The following is a 15,306-nucleotide window of genomic DNA, read 5'->3' on the forward strand; positions in this document are numbered from 1 at the left end:
TATAGATAGAGTAACAAATTAAATCATATATATATGAGTGGGGCAATGGGCACTTCATTTAAAATTAAATAAAATAAAGAGTACAAGAAATTTTAGAACCTAAAATTGTTTTCTATAAAACCAAAAAAAAAAAAAAAAATCAAAAAGAAGGGAGAAAAGAAAAAGAAACACATTAACACCTTTAAAAATAAATTAAAAAATTAAAAAAACTAAACCAATGAAAAAAAAAAAAAAAAAAAAAAAAAAAAGAAGGTCGTCAACCTCTTGATAGGGGAAAAATTAAAGGAAAAAAATGGCAGAAAAAAGAAAAAAGAAAAAAAAGCTTCATGTTATTAATGTTGGCAGTGACTAATGGTCATTTTAGTCCAAATTTTTGCAGTCCATTTTCTCTCCATTTTGGGGAGATTGAGTTTTGATGGGTCTAAAGAGAAAACAGTCGAGTCTCACCATTTTCTTCTCATTTTACCAAACACTCCTCCCACCTATTTTCTCTCTTATTTTACACACTACTTTTTCCATCTTCCCCTAAATCATCCCAACTAAATATACCCTAAACTATGGAGCAACCTAGACTGCCTCCACCGAGATCCGAGATTACATTTACAAAACAAGGGGGCCTAAAACCTAGAATGAAACTTCCAATGATAGGGTATTTACAATACCACTTTGCACATGAGCAACATGCCTAGCTTCGCGATTAACCTAACTGAAAGAAACACTCTCATGAGAATTAGATACAAGCCTAACCGAGTTACAAAATTACAAAGTTTTCAAGGAATCTCTCAATGACTAATCTCTAGGCTAAATTGCTGGTTGTTAATTGGAGAGCCCAAAGGATGGTATTAGCCTTTGCTTGAACAGAGATGATGATGTATACTTTGATCATGCAAACACGAAGTCCCTCTCCAATGACCAATCCCTGGCTACCACCGCCATGCAAAAAAAATTGTCAACAATTGCATCACAATTAATTATGAAATTTGTTGTGAAATTGATGTTAAATTGTTCGGAACATAGCAATTCTCATGTTCAATATAAATTATGGAACCGGCTTTAGGTTGAATGCATGGGAGCACTAGATCCATTCAGAGAATAGAAGGGAGAAACCAAATCAGATGTGCACTCCTTGCTTCGAAAACCAAATTACAACTGCTTGAAGTATCTAGTCATTTTGCAAAATAAATTTCCTGAAGAATCATAAAAGGCACCATATTAATGAAGACAAACATTTAGAAATTTAAAAGAATATTAATCTAATATATATATATATATATATATATATCTTATCCTCCATTACTCGAGTTAAACTACAGGGGCCTACAAAAGGTGATTAATCAGCATTCTTGCCCCCATTTCGCTTGGGAAGGAAAATATTTCCATCTCCCCAAGGTTCAACGTCTCTCCATTACACCAGTTTTTTAGCAGAAATAAAATGAAAGAGTTTATTATTTAACAGCACATATTACATTACTGAAACTGTTTAACAGTTACACAGACTTCCATCAAATTCCATCATTTGATGTCAACTTTGTCCAGGTGACAGGATTAGCCCATAATACAGAATAGCTACAGGCTCAGTTTGCACCTTTGACTGCGGCGGACATGAATTCATCCTTGAGTTCAGCCCCAATAGTGTTGATGTTGTGTTCTCTACAGTTGCCGCAAAAGTCAACTAATTGACATTCACAGCTCCTCAAACATTTGGAGGATTGCAATGAACCACTTGCAGTGGATGTAAAAACCAGATTTTGCAGGACCTTCCAGAGATAAAAGCATGAAAAAAATTTCTATCTACTCCATGGAGACCCACCAACATAATGGCCATAACCATTGGAGCTCCTACCAACGACAGAATGAGACAAATCACGGTTATGCCTCCAACGTTTCTTCTTCACCCCTTTCTCTTTCCTTAAGCCATTTTCTTCATATCTGACCTTCCCCAATTCGCCCCCATTCTCTTTTGCCTTCTTATTAGTCTTCTCTTTTGAAGAAGCTTTCCTCTTCTTTCCTGAGGAACGTGAACTTTCCCCAGCCATGTAATTTCCCCGTGGCAGTGGTTCTTCTTCATCACCTAATTGCCAATTGCACAAAATCTCTTGCTGCTCTCCATATTGGTGTTGTAATGGCTCGCCAGCTCCAGGAAGCAGACTGTTAAAGGTTACATCCCCATTAGACCCTCCTTTGCGCTCCAGCAAGACAGGGTCTGGTCTAATTATAGTACCAAGAATGCTTCTGTTAGGGCCTAGGTCCATGATGATCTTAGGATTTGTCAATGTTGTGAAAGCCATTGCAAAAGCCGATCGAATCTGTGACAGTGGTTTTCAATCAGAATCTTGATATGCCAATTTTTATTATTTTTTTTTTTTTTCCTTTTCTTCTATTCTATCTATCTGTTGTACATGTATATATGTATGTGCCTCTGTGTGTATTGTCCAACTTAAAGCCCCAGTAATAGATCATAAAACAGAAGGTATATAAAAAAAAGGGAACATAATGACTGTAGGAAACAAATCAATTAGATGGGTTTTCCTTAGTTACATGCCCTAATAGTTAAGCCTTGGGAAAAGAGATTAAAATACAGGATTGCCATATCCAACAGATCATATTTAGTCCAACTATCTTAAGATGCTTATCATTATATGTCCATGTGAACAAAAGAGGCCAATTACGTTTACAAGTTTCCTGCAACTTGCAGGTGGATACCTGCTATATGAACCATGGTGGGACCAAAGGGGTGGTTTGGTTTTTAAGTGTCAATTTTGGATTTGCAAAGGTCCTTTGTGGGAATCACATTAATGCTATTCTACCTAGTCATTCCAATTTTTTTAGCTATCTGGCTGACTCAACGCAATTAAACATACAAGAAGACTGCAAACAGTCGGAAGGAAATTGGACTAGAAGATGCACTTATGGCTCTTGCCCCAAAGCTTCAAGTGGTGCTAACCAACATATCTCCTCACACATCCCAGGGCTCTATGGCAAAGAGCAATATACATGACCGAGGAAGTTCACAGTCTGAAGATGTGCCCATACACAAACTTTTTTTGTTTCTTTTTATTGGTAAATTACAACCCAATGACAATGAGTTTTGAACCCAGGACCTCACCCTTTAACTAATTATTAGAGCATTCACAATGAACTCAAAAAGCCAAAAATTTCCATATTTTGATCAGCCAAATCCATTTTTCAGTCTCCAACCAACTTTAGCAATTCAATAGATTATTGAAAAGCTAAAGTAACTCAACAGCATTGTTCAGTACTATAACTTTGCTAAATAATTTTCCACCCATTTTCTATTTCCTTCAAGAAAAAGACCTCTCTCTCTCTCTCTCTCTCTCTCTCTCTCTCTCTCTCTCTCTCTCTCTCTCTCTCTCTCTCCATATATATATATATATATATATATTAATCAAGCGCCACTACAAGAAGCACCGCCACTGCATGCTCGAGCCGCAGATTGCCACTGAAGCCACCAGTGTAAATGATGGATTGTAATGGCACTTTGATGATTATGAAGACAACAATGCCAATGGCTTAGAAGCCACAGCCACTGCCAAGAATGGCAAGGCAAGCTGAAGGTGACCATGGTTGAAGCTGCGGTGAGGATTGAGGATTTGGGTGCAGCGCATGTGACTGGTTGAAGCTGGCCTTTCTCTCTCTGAGTTCCAAGGGGGCTTGCTTGAAGGTGGAAAAAAGAGGGCTTGGACGAATCTGTTTAGTATTTGGGTGAATTTGTGTAGCTAAGATTCTTGAGTTTTGGTCTTTGTTTGGGGCTTTTGTATTTGATTAGTAAATGGATTCGATGATTTGTGTTTAAGTTTTGTATTTTGGAATTTTGGGATGAGATTCCATGGGTGAGTTTGGATGGAGCTGGTGAAGAAAATTGTGGATATGCAAATAATATTACTTTTTGGTAAAGAAAGAATAAAAGACAAAATTTTAATAGTATAGATAAATAATAGAGTTTGTTGGGGAGAGTATTTAAAAAGGTAGGTAGATAAAATATAAAAAAAATGACTTTAATGAAAAAATTTAGCTAGAAATTTGTTTAGTTCATTTGGAATGCTCTTACGAAAGAGGCATCAGTTGAGCTATAGCTCATTGGCTACACACAATGGCTACACACAACAGAAACGCAGTAAATTTAAGTACTCCCACCAATCCACAACTTTTGGAAAAATTACACAAGGAGACTGAATGCAGGCTAACATTGAAATAATCATATAAAACCCAGTGAGACCTTGAGATTTGTTGTGCTATTTTTCTCCTATATACATATAGAAATTTTCAGAACAAAACTAGTGGATTCTCTTTTGCCTATTGGCCGGGGCTTTATTTGTGGCAAGAGAACCAGAATCCTACCCTGAGATTAGGGCTGGGTTTGGATCCAGCTTTTTGCGTTTGCGTTTGCGTTTCTTCACCTTTTTTTTTTTTTTTTTTTTTTTTTTTTACCCTGCTGCTGCGCACTCATTTAGGGAACAACGGCTACTATTCATGTGAACAGTAGCCAGTAATTGTTGACTTCTCAGTCTTTTTATTAGTTCTGTGGGTCCCGTGAACAGTGTACGGGACCCACAAATCTCACTTTTGAGTAACTTTTTCATTAAAATTGGGTCCCACAATACTATTCATACATTTAAAAATTATTTTGCTACAGTGTTTTCAGTTTTCAGTTTTCAGCAAAATAAGTTCTATCCAAACATACCCTAGATCTTATGCTAATACAACTGAAAACAGGCAGTACATTAAACAACAAAATTTTTATTTAATGCACTCAGCTGCAAAAACACCAGGAATACGGAATACCACATGAACATTGAGTAAGCCAAAGAAGAAGACATTAACGATTTGTGGAACAAACCTGGAAGTAGTTAAAGGAGTTCTTCCCAATATCATTCTCAGGTGCCTACATTTCAAAAGAAAATAAAATCCAGTCAATTAAATTACAGAGGTAAAAAATGGAATCTATACAACAAGGGCCATGTCTAGTTTTTTATTTAATAGTTGTTCTGAACCCCATTACAGTATTTTGCAACAGGATACAGAAACGCGAGACCATCATTGCACTGAAGAAGCAAAATGACTCAAATTATTCTTTGGTAGTCAAACACACTCCTTTGGGGAAAAAAGTGTAAAATTAGGGCCAAGGTGAACCCAGTTTTTCCTGAGGTCTGTTCAGGAAATTCAAACAAGCATTAGGGCATAACCACCCAATCTACCAAAAGCAGTGAAACCGCAAATCAAGAAAAATCACAATGATGCACAGTTCTTTATTTGGCTACGCTTTTTGACTTCCCAAACAGCCCTTGCATTATTAACATAAATCAGAATCTGCAAAACAACCTGTGGGTCCTCAATTGCAAGTAGAAATGGCCGTCCTTTATTTGTGAACCTAATCAAAGAGAGGAAAAATTCAAATACTTATTAATATTGTTGCCATTGTAACTTGAGAAGGAATATAAAACTCACTTCACCACGAAGGCCCTTATTCAATTTAGTGCACGTTTGGATAGTGTTTATGGCTGGTGTTTGTGCATTTTACTGAAAAAATGTGGATCCCATGGCACTATTCATGGACCCACAAAAGTCATCCAAACACAAATTTTAATATAAATTTGGATCTCACAGTACTATTCATATATTTAAAAATTATTTTGCTATAGTGTTTTCAGTTTTCAGCAAATAAGCGGTATCCAAACACACTCTTACCCTTTGTTACTCTTCAAGAAAAAGGTTTCTGCCCCTTTGCAAGATACACCAACATCTGAAGTGTTCAATTTGCGACCATAGAAATCAAAAAAGTGTACCTAGTTTCCAAAAAAAAAAAATACATATGAGAAAATAGAAATGCACAAGGTTTCACTTTTCTTTTCCTTTTTTTTTCTTCTTTTTTTTTTTTGGGATGTCCCTAAAAGGCTAAAATGAAGGTCCAATCTACAAAATATAAACCATGGGTATGATATACAAAAAAGCAATCCATCTTAGGACCTAAATTACAATTTTTCACATAGCGAATACAAGTAACTGTAGCAGCCCAAACTAGTTAGGATAAGGGCAAACTGAGCTGACTTGAGCACACAATACAAGAACAGGACCCTGAAAAATAAAAGACGAATATAAAAATAGCTTCTCTAGAAATACATACCAAAAGGATTCCCAAGTTGTGTTCTGGAGCAGCTTGGGACTTGGGGAGAGACTATAGCACAAAATGTAGATGTAGTCAAAACAACAGCATAATTAATTAGGGGTAAAAAAATAAAAGACATTTAATGAATTATCATAGTGCTGAACATTAAATAGGAATTAATACTTTACAAGGGAATAGTGCATATAATGGTTTTCATCTATGGCATGATGCAGGCCAAAAACATAATTCATTTGGGGGAGGGAAGGGGAGGACAAAGAAAGATACACATGGAAAGGCATTTGATGAAATTGAATAATTCTGAGCACTAGAAAGCAATTTCTGTAGCATAATGCCTATAATAATTTTTCCTGCCCTGGGGGAAGAGAGAAAATGGTGCGGGGTGGGGAGTGCATTTCCAAAAACAGAACAGGTAAATCATATGCAGCACAACTCAGCAGAAACAAGATGACAATGAATGTACAGAATTGTAAATAGCAAAGGTTCTTGATAACAATTCTTAAATGTTGTCCATGCATCTCACAAATCAAGTTAATAGTTGTAAATAGCATGCTTTCAAAGCTACAATATTATTGAACATTTTAATGCAGATTTTGGATGAACTCACCTGCAACATTGCCATGAGCATAGCAAGGAGTGCATAAGAACCTATTCCTCCAGAATATACCTGCACACTTAAGAGGACACTTAACATGGGTAGACTAGAAAGGAAGGTCATTTTGACCCAAAAAAATGATATTACGCTTTATTTGTTTTCTTGTGTTTGTCTGCGACTTTAAAAATGATCCCAGACACTTTTTGTTATTTTCCATTCACAGAAAATCATTGATATCATGTAGGCACAGTAGTGGCAAAGGTGGTGGTGGTTACAATGGTGGCAGTAACAGCAGGTGGTGGCGACAACTTGGTGTGGTGGTGATAATGGTTGCAGTGACAGTTGTGCCAATAGTGGTAATGGAGGTGGCACTAAGGAATGGAGGCGGGTATGGGCACAAATGGATGGCAGAAAACAGTCTATTGATTAAGATTTCATGTCATGCCAAACACCAGAAAATGAAAACATTTTCAGGAAAATGTTTTCCACCAAACAAATGGAGTGTTACAATTACAAGACAACAGTAGAAAATCATACCTCATTCAGTTCCCGTTGTTGCAAAAATACTTTCAAGATCAAACACAACGGCCTTAACGGAGGACACTTTGACAAGGCATCCTAGATCAAACACAACGGCAAACAGCCACAAGCATGCGTTATATTTTCCAAAATAACATACTTCATGAGCACTGGCTTCTATAAAAGAATATTAATTGACCTCATAATAAACATAGCATCACTAATTGCAATTAAGAATGGATGTTAGGACTGAAGATGTCACATAATGCAACCAACCTTAATAAATACAGCAGCTAAAGGTCCATTTTGCACATCAAAACTGCAGACCAAGAGAGAATTGATTTAAAATCATCATGATTGCAAATTTCTAGTAAAATCTGTCATTATAAGATGAGTACAATGGGAAATATGGTGAATATGCTTTATACCACAGTCTCATTGTTATTCAAAATCAATAGTAGATTTTTACAATTAATGCAAATTACCCTACTTAAAGCTCATAACAGTTGTTTCCATTTGATAATTCTCAAATCTCTTTCAGCTAGAAGTCCAAAAAGATATTTTTCTCCTTTCTTTTATCTACACAAATAATTAAATTCAAATAATAGAATTACATGAGTAGAAGTAGTAGAGAATAATTAGGGAGACTACAAAGTATGGTTTTAGATAGGATATAATGGCAAAAAATACCACATATGGTTAAACCTGTTTAGTTGATGAAGATTAATAGCCGGCCACAATCTGATCAGAATTTAGGCTTAGATGAGTAGAGTTGTAATTAAATTCATATGTCCACATGTAATTAGTTATAACTAGCCATGGTCCCACGCGGTGTGCGGATAATGATTTAAGCTGTTATGTGAAAAACTTATATAGAATATCCAAAATATTTTAAAGTAATAACATGAAGAGATTTTTGTTAAATTAATGATGTAATACAAAATTAAGGGGATGGAGAATTTAAACTATAGAGAAAAAGTTACATAAATTAGAAATCAGTTATTATGTGGTGTAATATCTTCTCCAAAAAAAAAAGTGGCGTAATAAGTTGATTGTTTGTTTAATCATTTATTTTTTTGCTGAAATTTTTAATCATAATTTTTGTTTCTACATTGGCTTGGAGTTAGCATAAAAAATTTGTAATTCATGTAAATGTTTAGTTTTTTTTTTTTTTTTTTTTTGAGAAAAATGTAAATGTTTAGTTGGTTATGGAAATATCATCTAAAATTTATGATGTCACATTTATGTTATTGAAGCATGATAGTGGTAAATTAAATACTTAGTGAAAATAGTGATATTCTATTAATAGAATTTTATTATAATCCAAATATGTAAAGAAGTTGAGGTATAAAGCTAAATGAAAATTACTCTTACAAAGCGCCACATGACAAAATCACATGGTCTCTCACATGATATTTTTTCTTATATATATATATATATATATATATTAAAAAAACCATATAAAATTCTTATATATCTATATATATATGATTAGTGCACACTTATAAATAATTAATGTGTATTTACTTCATTAACACATTCAATGAATTAAAAGTTTTACATAAATATAAACTTTGATGAGGTTGAAGCCTAAATGAGAGAAGCTCAACGAATGTGTCACTTAGTAGAATCTTATGTTCTCCCACATGAGGTCTCTGCTTTTATATTTATATATATATATATATATATATATTGATTTAGTGATAGAAGATTTTATTTATTAGAAATTCATCTATGTTAATAGATTTCTCTTTCCTATGATTCATGGCTTCAAAGTTGTATCCTGTTTTAAGTCCCTCCCTCAACAACATAATGATATCCCCACCAAAAACTTAAACACATAAGAAAATTCTGCAATACATAAAGTAATAATTAACAAATAAATAACCTGAACAGTAGCTAAAATTTGGTTTAAGCAAAAAACTTTAATATGTGTCAAGCAGAACAGAAAATTATAAATCAAATATGACACTAGTATAAAACCTTAATTCGGACTTATCCACCCCCCCCCCCCCCCAAAAAAAAAAAAAAACCCTTAATTTGGAAAGAAGCATATAAAAATATACTATGCTTTACTTATCAAAAAACAAAACAAACAAAAAAAAAGTGTATATATATACACGCACAAAAACACACTATGCCTTACTAAAACTTAAAACAATTCATTTACAATCAGCACTAGTATAAAACCCCAATTAAACAGCCAACCCCAAATATGAAGCAATTATCATGTGTAACAAATTTGGAAATTCAACTCCAACGCAAAAGGTAGACAGAAAAACCTTATATCAAATGCGACACCACTTTTCTTTTCAACAAATTTGACAATTGGCACACGAGCCTTCCCAATAACCTGAGAAATTTAACGAACATTTTAAATAATAAACTTTCATACTAAAGTAACCAAACATATTCCAATCATCACAAAGCACACCTGTATATTTTTTGCCAGGCCCCTCTGTGACAATGCCCTAGAAAGAGCCACCAAACCTTTTTGTGGGATTTGAAGACCTGACCCCAGAATCACAACCTACAAGAGATAGCATCCAGGGAAATGTCTAAATTTTGTTGACAAGTTAAAGCATTCATTGTCCAAATATAGATAACACTTCAATATCCTGATACATAGTTTAATTCAGCTTGCAAGCCAGCAAAAGAAAATTTGTAAACATCTACCATTTAATGTTAAGACATTAACAAGGTGCACAGAAAATGACTTGGTATCTTTCAAAGAAAAATAGATTCTAGGTTAAAAGCTACTAAAAGGTGTTGAGATCCAAGAGTAACCAGTATTGGCCATGGAATAGCACATGGAAAGTATGAGCTCCACCACAAGTCAAGGGATTTGAAGGGGAGGGAAATGTTAGGAACCCCTATAGGTATATAAATAATAATAGTTGTAATATTGCATTTAGTTAGTTAGTTGGTTAGTTAGTTACAGTTCTAAGCATGTTAATCACATTTAACACATGTTGGAATTATTAATATACATGGGGAATAATAGGACCATTAGGATAAGGCCATGGGGGCCAATAGAATAGTTTTATGGTTCTATAAATACCTACTTGTAATCATATTTCCATCATGGAAGAATAAACCAATTTCTTAGTGCATTAGTGCATCTTTCTCTCTAAATCTCTTTCTTTCTTTATGGAGGGTGACTACCTCGAATTAAGTCAATTTCCCTACAATTCTTATCAATTCCCCTATAATTCCTATCCATCCCCATTAGGAACCATTGGGTTCCTAACAGTTTGGAAGTCAGTTCCATTGTGCACATTTTCAGAAAAATGAATAGGCATACTTTTAAGGAAAAGGAGCATTTGGTAGTGCAGCATAGATTTTTGCCCCCCAGCCCCCTTTATGAGTCAATGTTGACTTCTACTTCTTTAACCACCTCCAATCTTATTGACTTCACAACTGATTTGAACTTTAGTTAAAACTATTGTATTTTTTTTTTTTCTCTTTTTACATTTTGGCTCTTCCTTTTATGCTTCTGGTGATTGCATACCTTTTAGTAATTTCTTTTAATGAAATCACATAATTATCAACAACGAAAAAAGACATTGATAATGAGACTGTTCACACTTTCAGGTAGAAGCAATGCAGCTAATTGAATAAATTTTCCAAAAACTGTTCTCAAAAACTTGTTTTCAAGAATGAGAACAGAAGAGTGTTTCCTCTTTTTTTTTATACCATAAGTTTTTTTGGAAAGATGCAACTTAAAAACATATTTTTGAAAAAAAAAAAATTGTTTGGATAATGCCAATTTAAACAAATAAAAACTAAATGAGTGAGGTTTAGACACAAGATATAGGCCTCCAATTATGCAAAACTATGAATGAAGCCTACCATTAATTGGGGTTAAGAGCATTGGTATCAGCTACCCTAAAATAGGGTAAGGGAGCAATTATGGAGAAAACTAAAAAAAAAACATCTCGCATCAGCCTCTCTATCTGTTCCCCATTTTAGACTTTTGCTACAGTTTGGAAGGGAGGGAGGTCTGTATTTGAACTTAAGAGGCTGATCGAGTTTAGTTGAATCAGAGTCTCAATATTACGATTTTGTCATTAGGTAGACTTCCTTTTTTTTACAATTTTTGCCATAAATGAAGCAGTGTTTTCAGTCTGTTCTCCATGTTTTCAATGTAATCTGAGAACAATGAGGTAGAAAACATCTCATAAAATCTTTTTGGTGTTCTCGTAAAAAAAGGATTTTGAGTTACATTGCCCAAAAAAATGAAAAAAAAAAAAAGAAAGTCTTTTGAGACCAATCCAACCAGGCACAATTACTTTCAGCTTGTGAGCTACTAAAGGCAATCTAATATTTAATTTAAGCTGAATTGTAATGTACAAGTAGCCAGACTAGGGATTCAAAATAGAGAAAAATGGTGGTACCAAAAATAAAATAGAGAAAAATGGTGGTACCAAAAATAAAATAGAGAAAAATAAATCAGATGCCAGAGTAGCTGGGACCTTTATTAAGTACAAAAAAATGCCTCACAGAACATTACATCTTACAAGCATGGAACTTAAAAAATTCTATGAAGGTAAATGTTTATTAGAGATAAGAGGAACAGTGTACTTACATCAATATCACTAGATGGAAGATAGAGCCCTGTCTTGAATGATCCAAAAACTTCTACCTAAAAAGCAACAGTCATAACACAACATTGCAGCATTTCAATCTTCTATATAATTGAAAAGTCTGAAATTGAAGAGAGAGACAGAGAGCCAATCACACCTTCGAGTGGGGCCATATATGTTTGACAACATCAAAGACACGTTCTACTGCTGTATTACGAGCAGCTTGCTCTTCTGGTGTTGGAGATAGAAAGTCGCAAAAATCCACAATCTCTGTAATATCAACCAACAGCAAATAAGTTACAAAACGATTTACAATGTCAGAACATAATCAAATTTAGTTCTAAATGTTCATGAGAGGATCCCAAGCACATCTTTTTCCCTTTCAAAAACAACCAGACTTTAGAGGATTTAGAGAGAAGTTTGCATGATCTCAAATTATTTTTCTTTAGAACTTTGTTGGATTGGATATCAGTTTCCCATAGTAATTCCATATGTTCAGTTAGTGATCTGATAGATCTATGTAATTTGAGTGATTGATTGTATGGTCCCCAATTGTATACTCCATGTATTATACTTGGGTGACTTTATTTTTGTGACATTAATAAAACTTCATTATATATATATATATATAAATTAGCATAACAAAAGCTCCTTTTTTTTAATTGGTAGGCTACACACGCACCCCAATGGGGGTTGAACCCACAACCTTGCCCTCCACCTAAAACTTGTAGCAAGAGGAGGTGCTAATTGAGCTATAGCTCATTGGCATAGCAAAAGCTAAAACATTCCAAAATGGAACTCAAAAGGCTTATATCATTCTACCTAATCTAGTGTTAAACTTAATGCAACATTAATATCGATGCTCTCTCTCTCTCATTGGCCCAAAAGGCATGTATATGCAGATGGTTGAACACTGCATCATCAAATTACAAACCTGCATACAAATATTACGTACAAAGATAATAATATATGCAAGTTCATCAACATTTTTTTATTATAATTTATATCCACGTGTATGACCTGTCATTAATATTTGACTGACACAGCAATCATCAACACTTTAAGAGAGCAAAGTTCCAACAAATAATATATTTTCAGAGTAGCTTTCACTTTCAACTTTATCAATCCCTGACTCGTACTAGAACCCAATAAGAAAAATAAAATCAAACATGCATTGCATGCAATGCTTAGAAGTAACCAATAGAGTTAACCATTAACTGGGATTTACTCAAAATTAGTCAAAAACTAAATATTCAATAATAAAAAGTTAAAATATTCCCATTAAAAAAAAAAGAAGACTAATTTTGGTGAAACTAGGCAAAACCCAAATCTTATAAAGCACAAAAAACACCAAATAAAATTAAAAATACCTTTATGGAGCTTAAGCATGGGGCTTTTGAAAGTACAATTCCCACGGAACCAAGCAGTCTCGAGTCTCGGCGTGGCGGCTTCGCGAGCTGGCGTCTTCGGGTCACGCGCCGGCGTAGATGCACTTGGCTCGGCAGCGCCACCGACATCAAGGGAGAAGAAATCCTGTGCGGCAGTCTGATGAGAGTCGGGATTGAGTACGGAAAGAGAGATTTCGTTGCGGAAGACGCAGTAGGGCTTGGCTTCATCGTCAGACGGTGGGGATTGGTAGGCGGTGGTGGTGGTGGTTGAGTAAGAGAGCGGACTCAGGGTTTCGTAGAGATAGTTTTGGGCTTCTGAGGTCCCCTCCTCCATTGAAGAAACAGAGAGAGAAAAGGGTTTTGGTGATGAGAGGAACTATTATATGCAGAAGTGAGGAGTGAAAGTGTGAATTTTAGGTAGTCCTAGGTTGCCTTTCAAATTCTAACTTTATGTCTGGTCGTTTATGGGAGAGGTGGGCAGTTTAAATCATTGTGTTAAATCAGGTTTTCCTTTTCGCTTTTTATTTTTATTAATTTTAGCGTTTACTTTTTTTCTTTTTCTTTTTTGGTATAAATTTGAAGTGTTTACTACATAATTAGCATTTGTTGTCAATGTGCAATTAGGGTATGTTTCCGGAATAAGAGAGGCAAAGGTGATCGGTGACTCCCAATATTTTCTTTAATTTTTACACATATATATAAGAATTATTTTTTTTGTTTTCTTTATTATTGAGGTTTTAGCTTCTTCTCTTTCTCAAAAAAAAAAAAAAAGTTTTAGCTTTTTTTTTTTTTTTAAATTATGATACTATAAGTCTGTTTGGAATCTACTTATTTTGTTGAAACTAAAAACCTTTTACTGAAAGTACTGTAAATAAAGGTAAAAGTTAATTAAAATAGTACAATGAGGCTTATGAATAGTATCAAAAATAAGCTGAATAGTAAATTAAGTTGGCAAAAAATAAGCTATTCAAACGGACACTATATATGCAATTAATATTTATAATTTATGTAAATCTAAAAGAATCAAATATAATCAAGTGGCAAATTCTTTTTTTTTTTTTTTAGAGAAAACCATACTCATCGGTATGCTTTTATTAAACTAGAAAGTCTTTAAACACAAATTGAAAAACATCTAATGGAACATCCTCCATCCAAACTAACAAAAGAAAAGAAAGCCTAGCTCTCTGTGCTAAAGCATAGACTACATAATTACCCTACCTCTTGACATGAGAGAAGAAGTGGGAACGACACAAACCCAAAATAGACTTAAAGCCTTTTACCAGATGACAAAAACTTGGGAAGGCCGAATATCCTTTAGTAAGCACCTTGATAATGCCTTTGCAATTGCCTTTGAAAACAACCTGTGGAAAGCAAAGTTTCACTGTGAACTAAGCTGCGCGCCTTGCTACCAGCATGTCCAAGATATCCACAGATGGTGGCTAGGCAATCTTCTCTAAAAGGGCGGTCATAACCTCCCCTTTATCATTCCAAATAATCACTCCAATCCCTGCATTGTTAGACTTCGCAAACATGGCACCATTAAAGTTTACCTTAACTGTGGAAGAAGAGGGGGGTTTCCACTTTGCTTTCACTGGATTAGGCCAATGATCTTGACCATGTAGCGAGCTTTGGAATTCAAGGAGGTAAAACCGAGCAAAATCCAGCACTTTGTCAAGTGGCAGGCATCGTTCATTACATTTAGCCTTATTATGACGACTCCATACTGTCCAGGCCACCATCGTAAATGACTCAAGCTTGCTTGATTTCGAGTCTACTACAGATGCCAGATCCAAGAAAGAGTGAAGGTGAGGAATCTCAATTTCACCCAACCAAAATCACGATCCCAGATTTGAGGAAGAGCCCTACATTCCCACAAAGCATGCAATACCGTTTCAGGACAATCCTAACACTAACTACAAACAGAATCGACAATAACCTTTTTTCCTCTAGGTTCACTTTCGTTGGTAATGCATCAGAACAAGCTTGCCACAAAATTTTTTTTTTACCTTATTTAGGACCCATAATTTCCATATTCTATTCCAGAAGGACTTCTAAGCTAAGGAGTCCGATATAGTT

General features: G+C 34.7%; 1 protein-coding gene across 1 annotated transcript; it reads right to left on the reverse strand.

Moving 5' to 3' along the window:
* Positions 1 to 1,325: 1,325 nt before the first annotated feature.
* LOC126695011 (uncharacterized) lies at positions 1,326 to 13,693 on the reverse strand. Its single transcript, XM_050391605.1, has 13 exons — positions 13,213 to 13,693; positions 12,000 to 12,112; positions 11,845 to 11,901; positions 9,691 to 9,786; positions 9,539 to 9,609; positions 7,533 to 7,575; positions 7,275 to 7,355; positions 6,750 to 6,809; positions 6,143 to 6,193; positions 5,707 to 5,804; positions 5,341 to 5,389; positions 4,859 to 4,903; positions 1,326 to 2,306 (listed from the first exon to the last, which is right to left on the reverse strand). Exons 1-13 carry the CDS (start codon positions 13,562 to 13,564, stop codon positions 1,788 to 1,790), a joined length of 1,635 nt encoding a protein of 544 aa, XP_050247562.1. The 5' UTR covers positions 13,565 to 13,693; the 3' UTR covers positions 1,326 to 1,787.
* Positions 13,694 to 15,306: the final 1,613 nt, after the last annotated feature.

The sequence above is a fragment of the Quercus robur genome, chromosome 8 (genome assembly GCF_932294415.1).
Source record: "Quercus robur chromosome 8, dhQueRobu3.1, whole genome shotgun sequence".
Classification (NCBI taxonomy): domain Eukaryota; kingdom Viridiplantae; phylum Streptophyta; class Magnoliopsida; order Fagales; family Fagaceae; genus Quercus; species Quercus robur.

What these genes read in the sequence shown, in the direction of transcription:
- LOC126695011 (XM_050391605.1), bottom strand. Translation starts at nt 13,564, where the DNA reads ATGGAGGAGGGGACCTCAGAAGCCCAAAACTATCTCTACGAAACCCTG. An exon ending in TGCTCATGGCAATGTTGCAG is followed by an intron (nt 6,194 to 6,749) that starts GTGAGTTCATCC and finishes TTTGTGCTATAG; the next exon opens with TCTCTCCCCAAGTCCCAAGC. An exon ending in TTGCAATTGAGGACCCACAG is followed by an intron (nt 4,904 to 5,340) that starts GTTGTTTTGCAG and finishes TTTGAAATGTAG; the next exon opens with GCACCTGAGAATGATATTGG.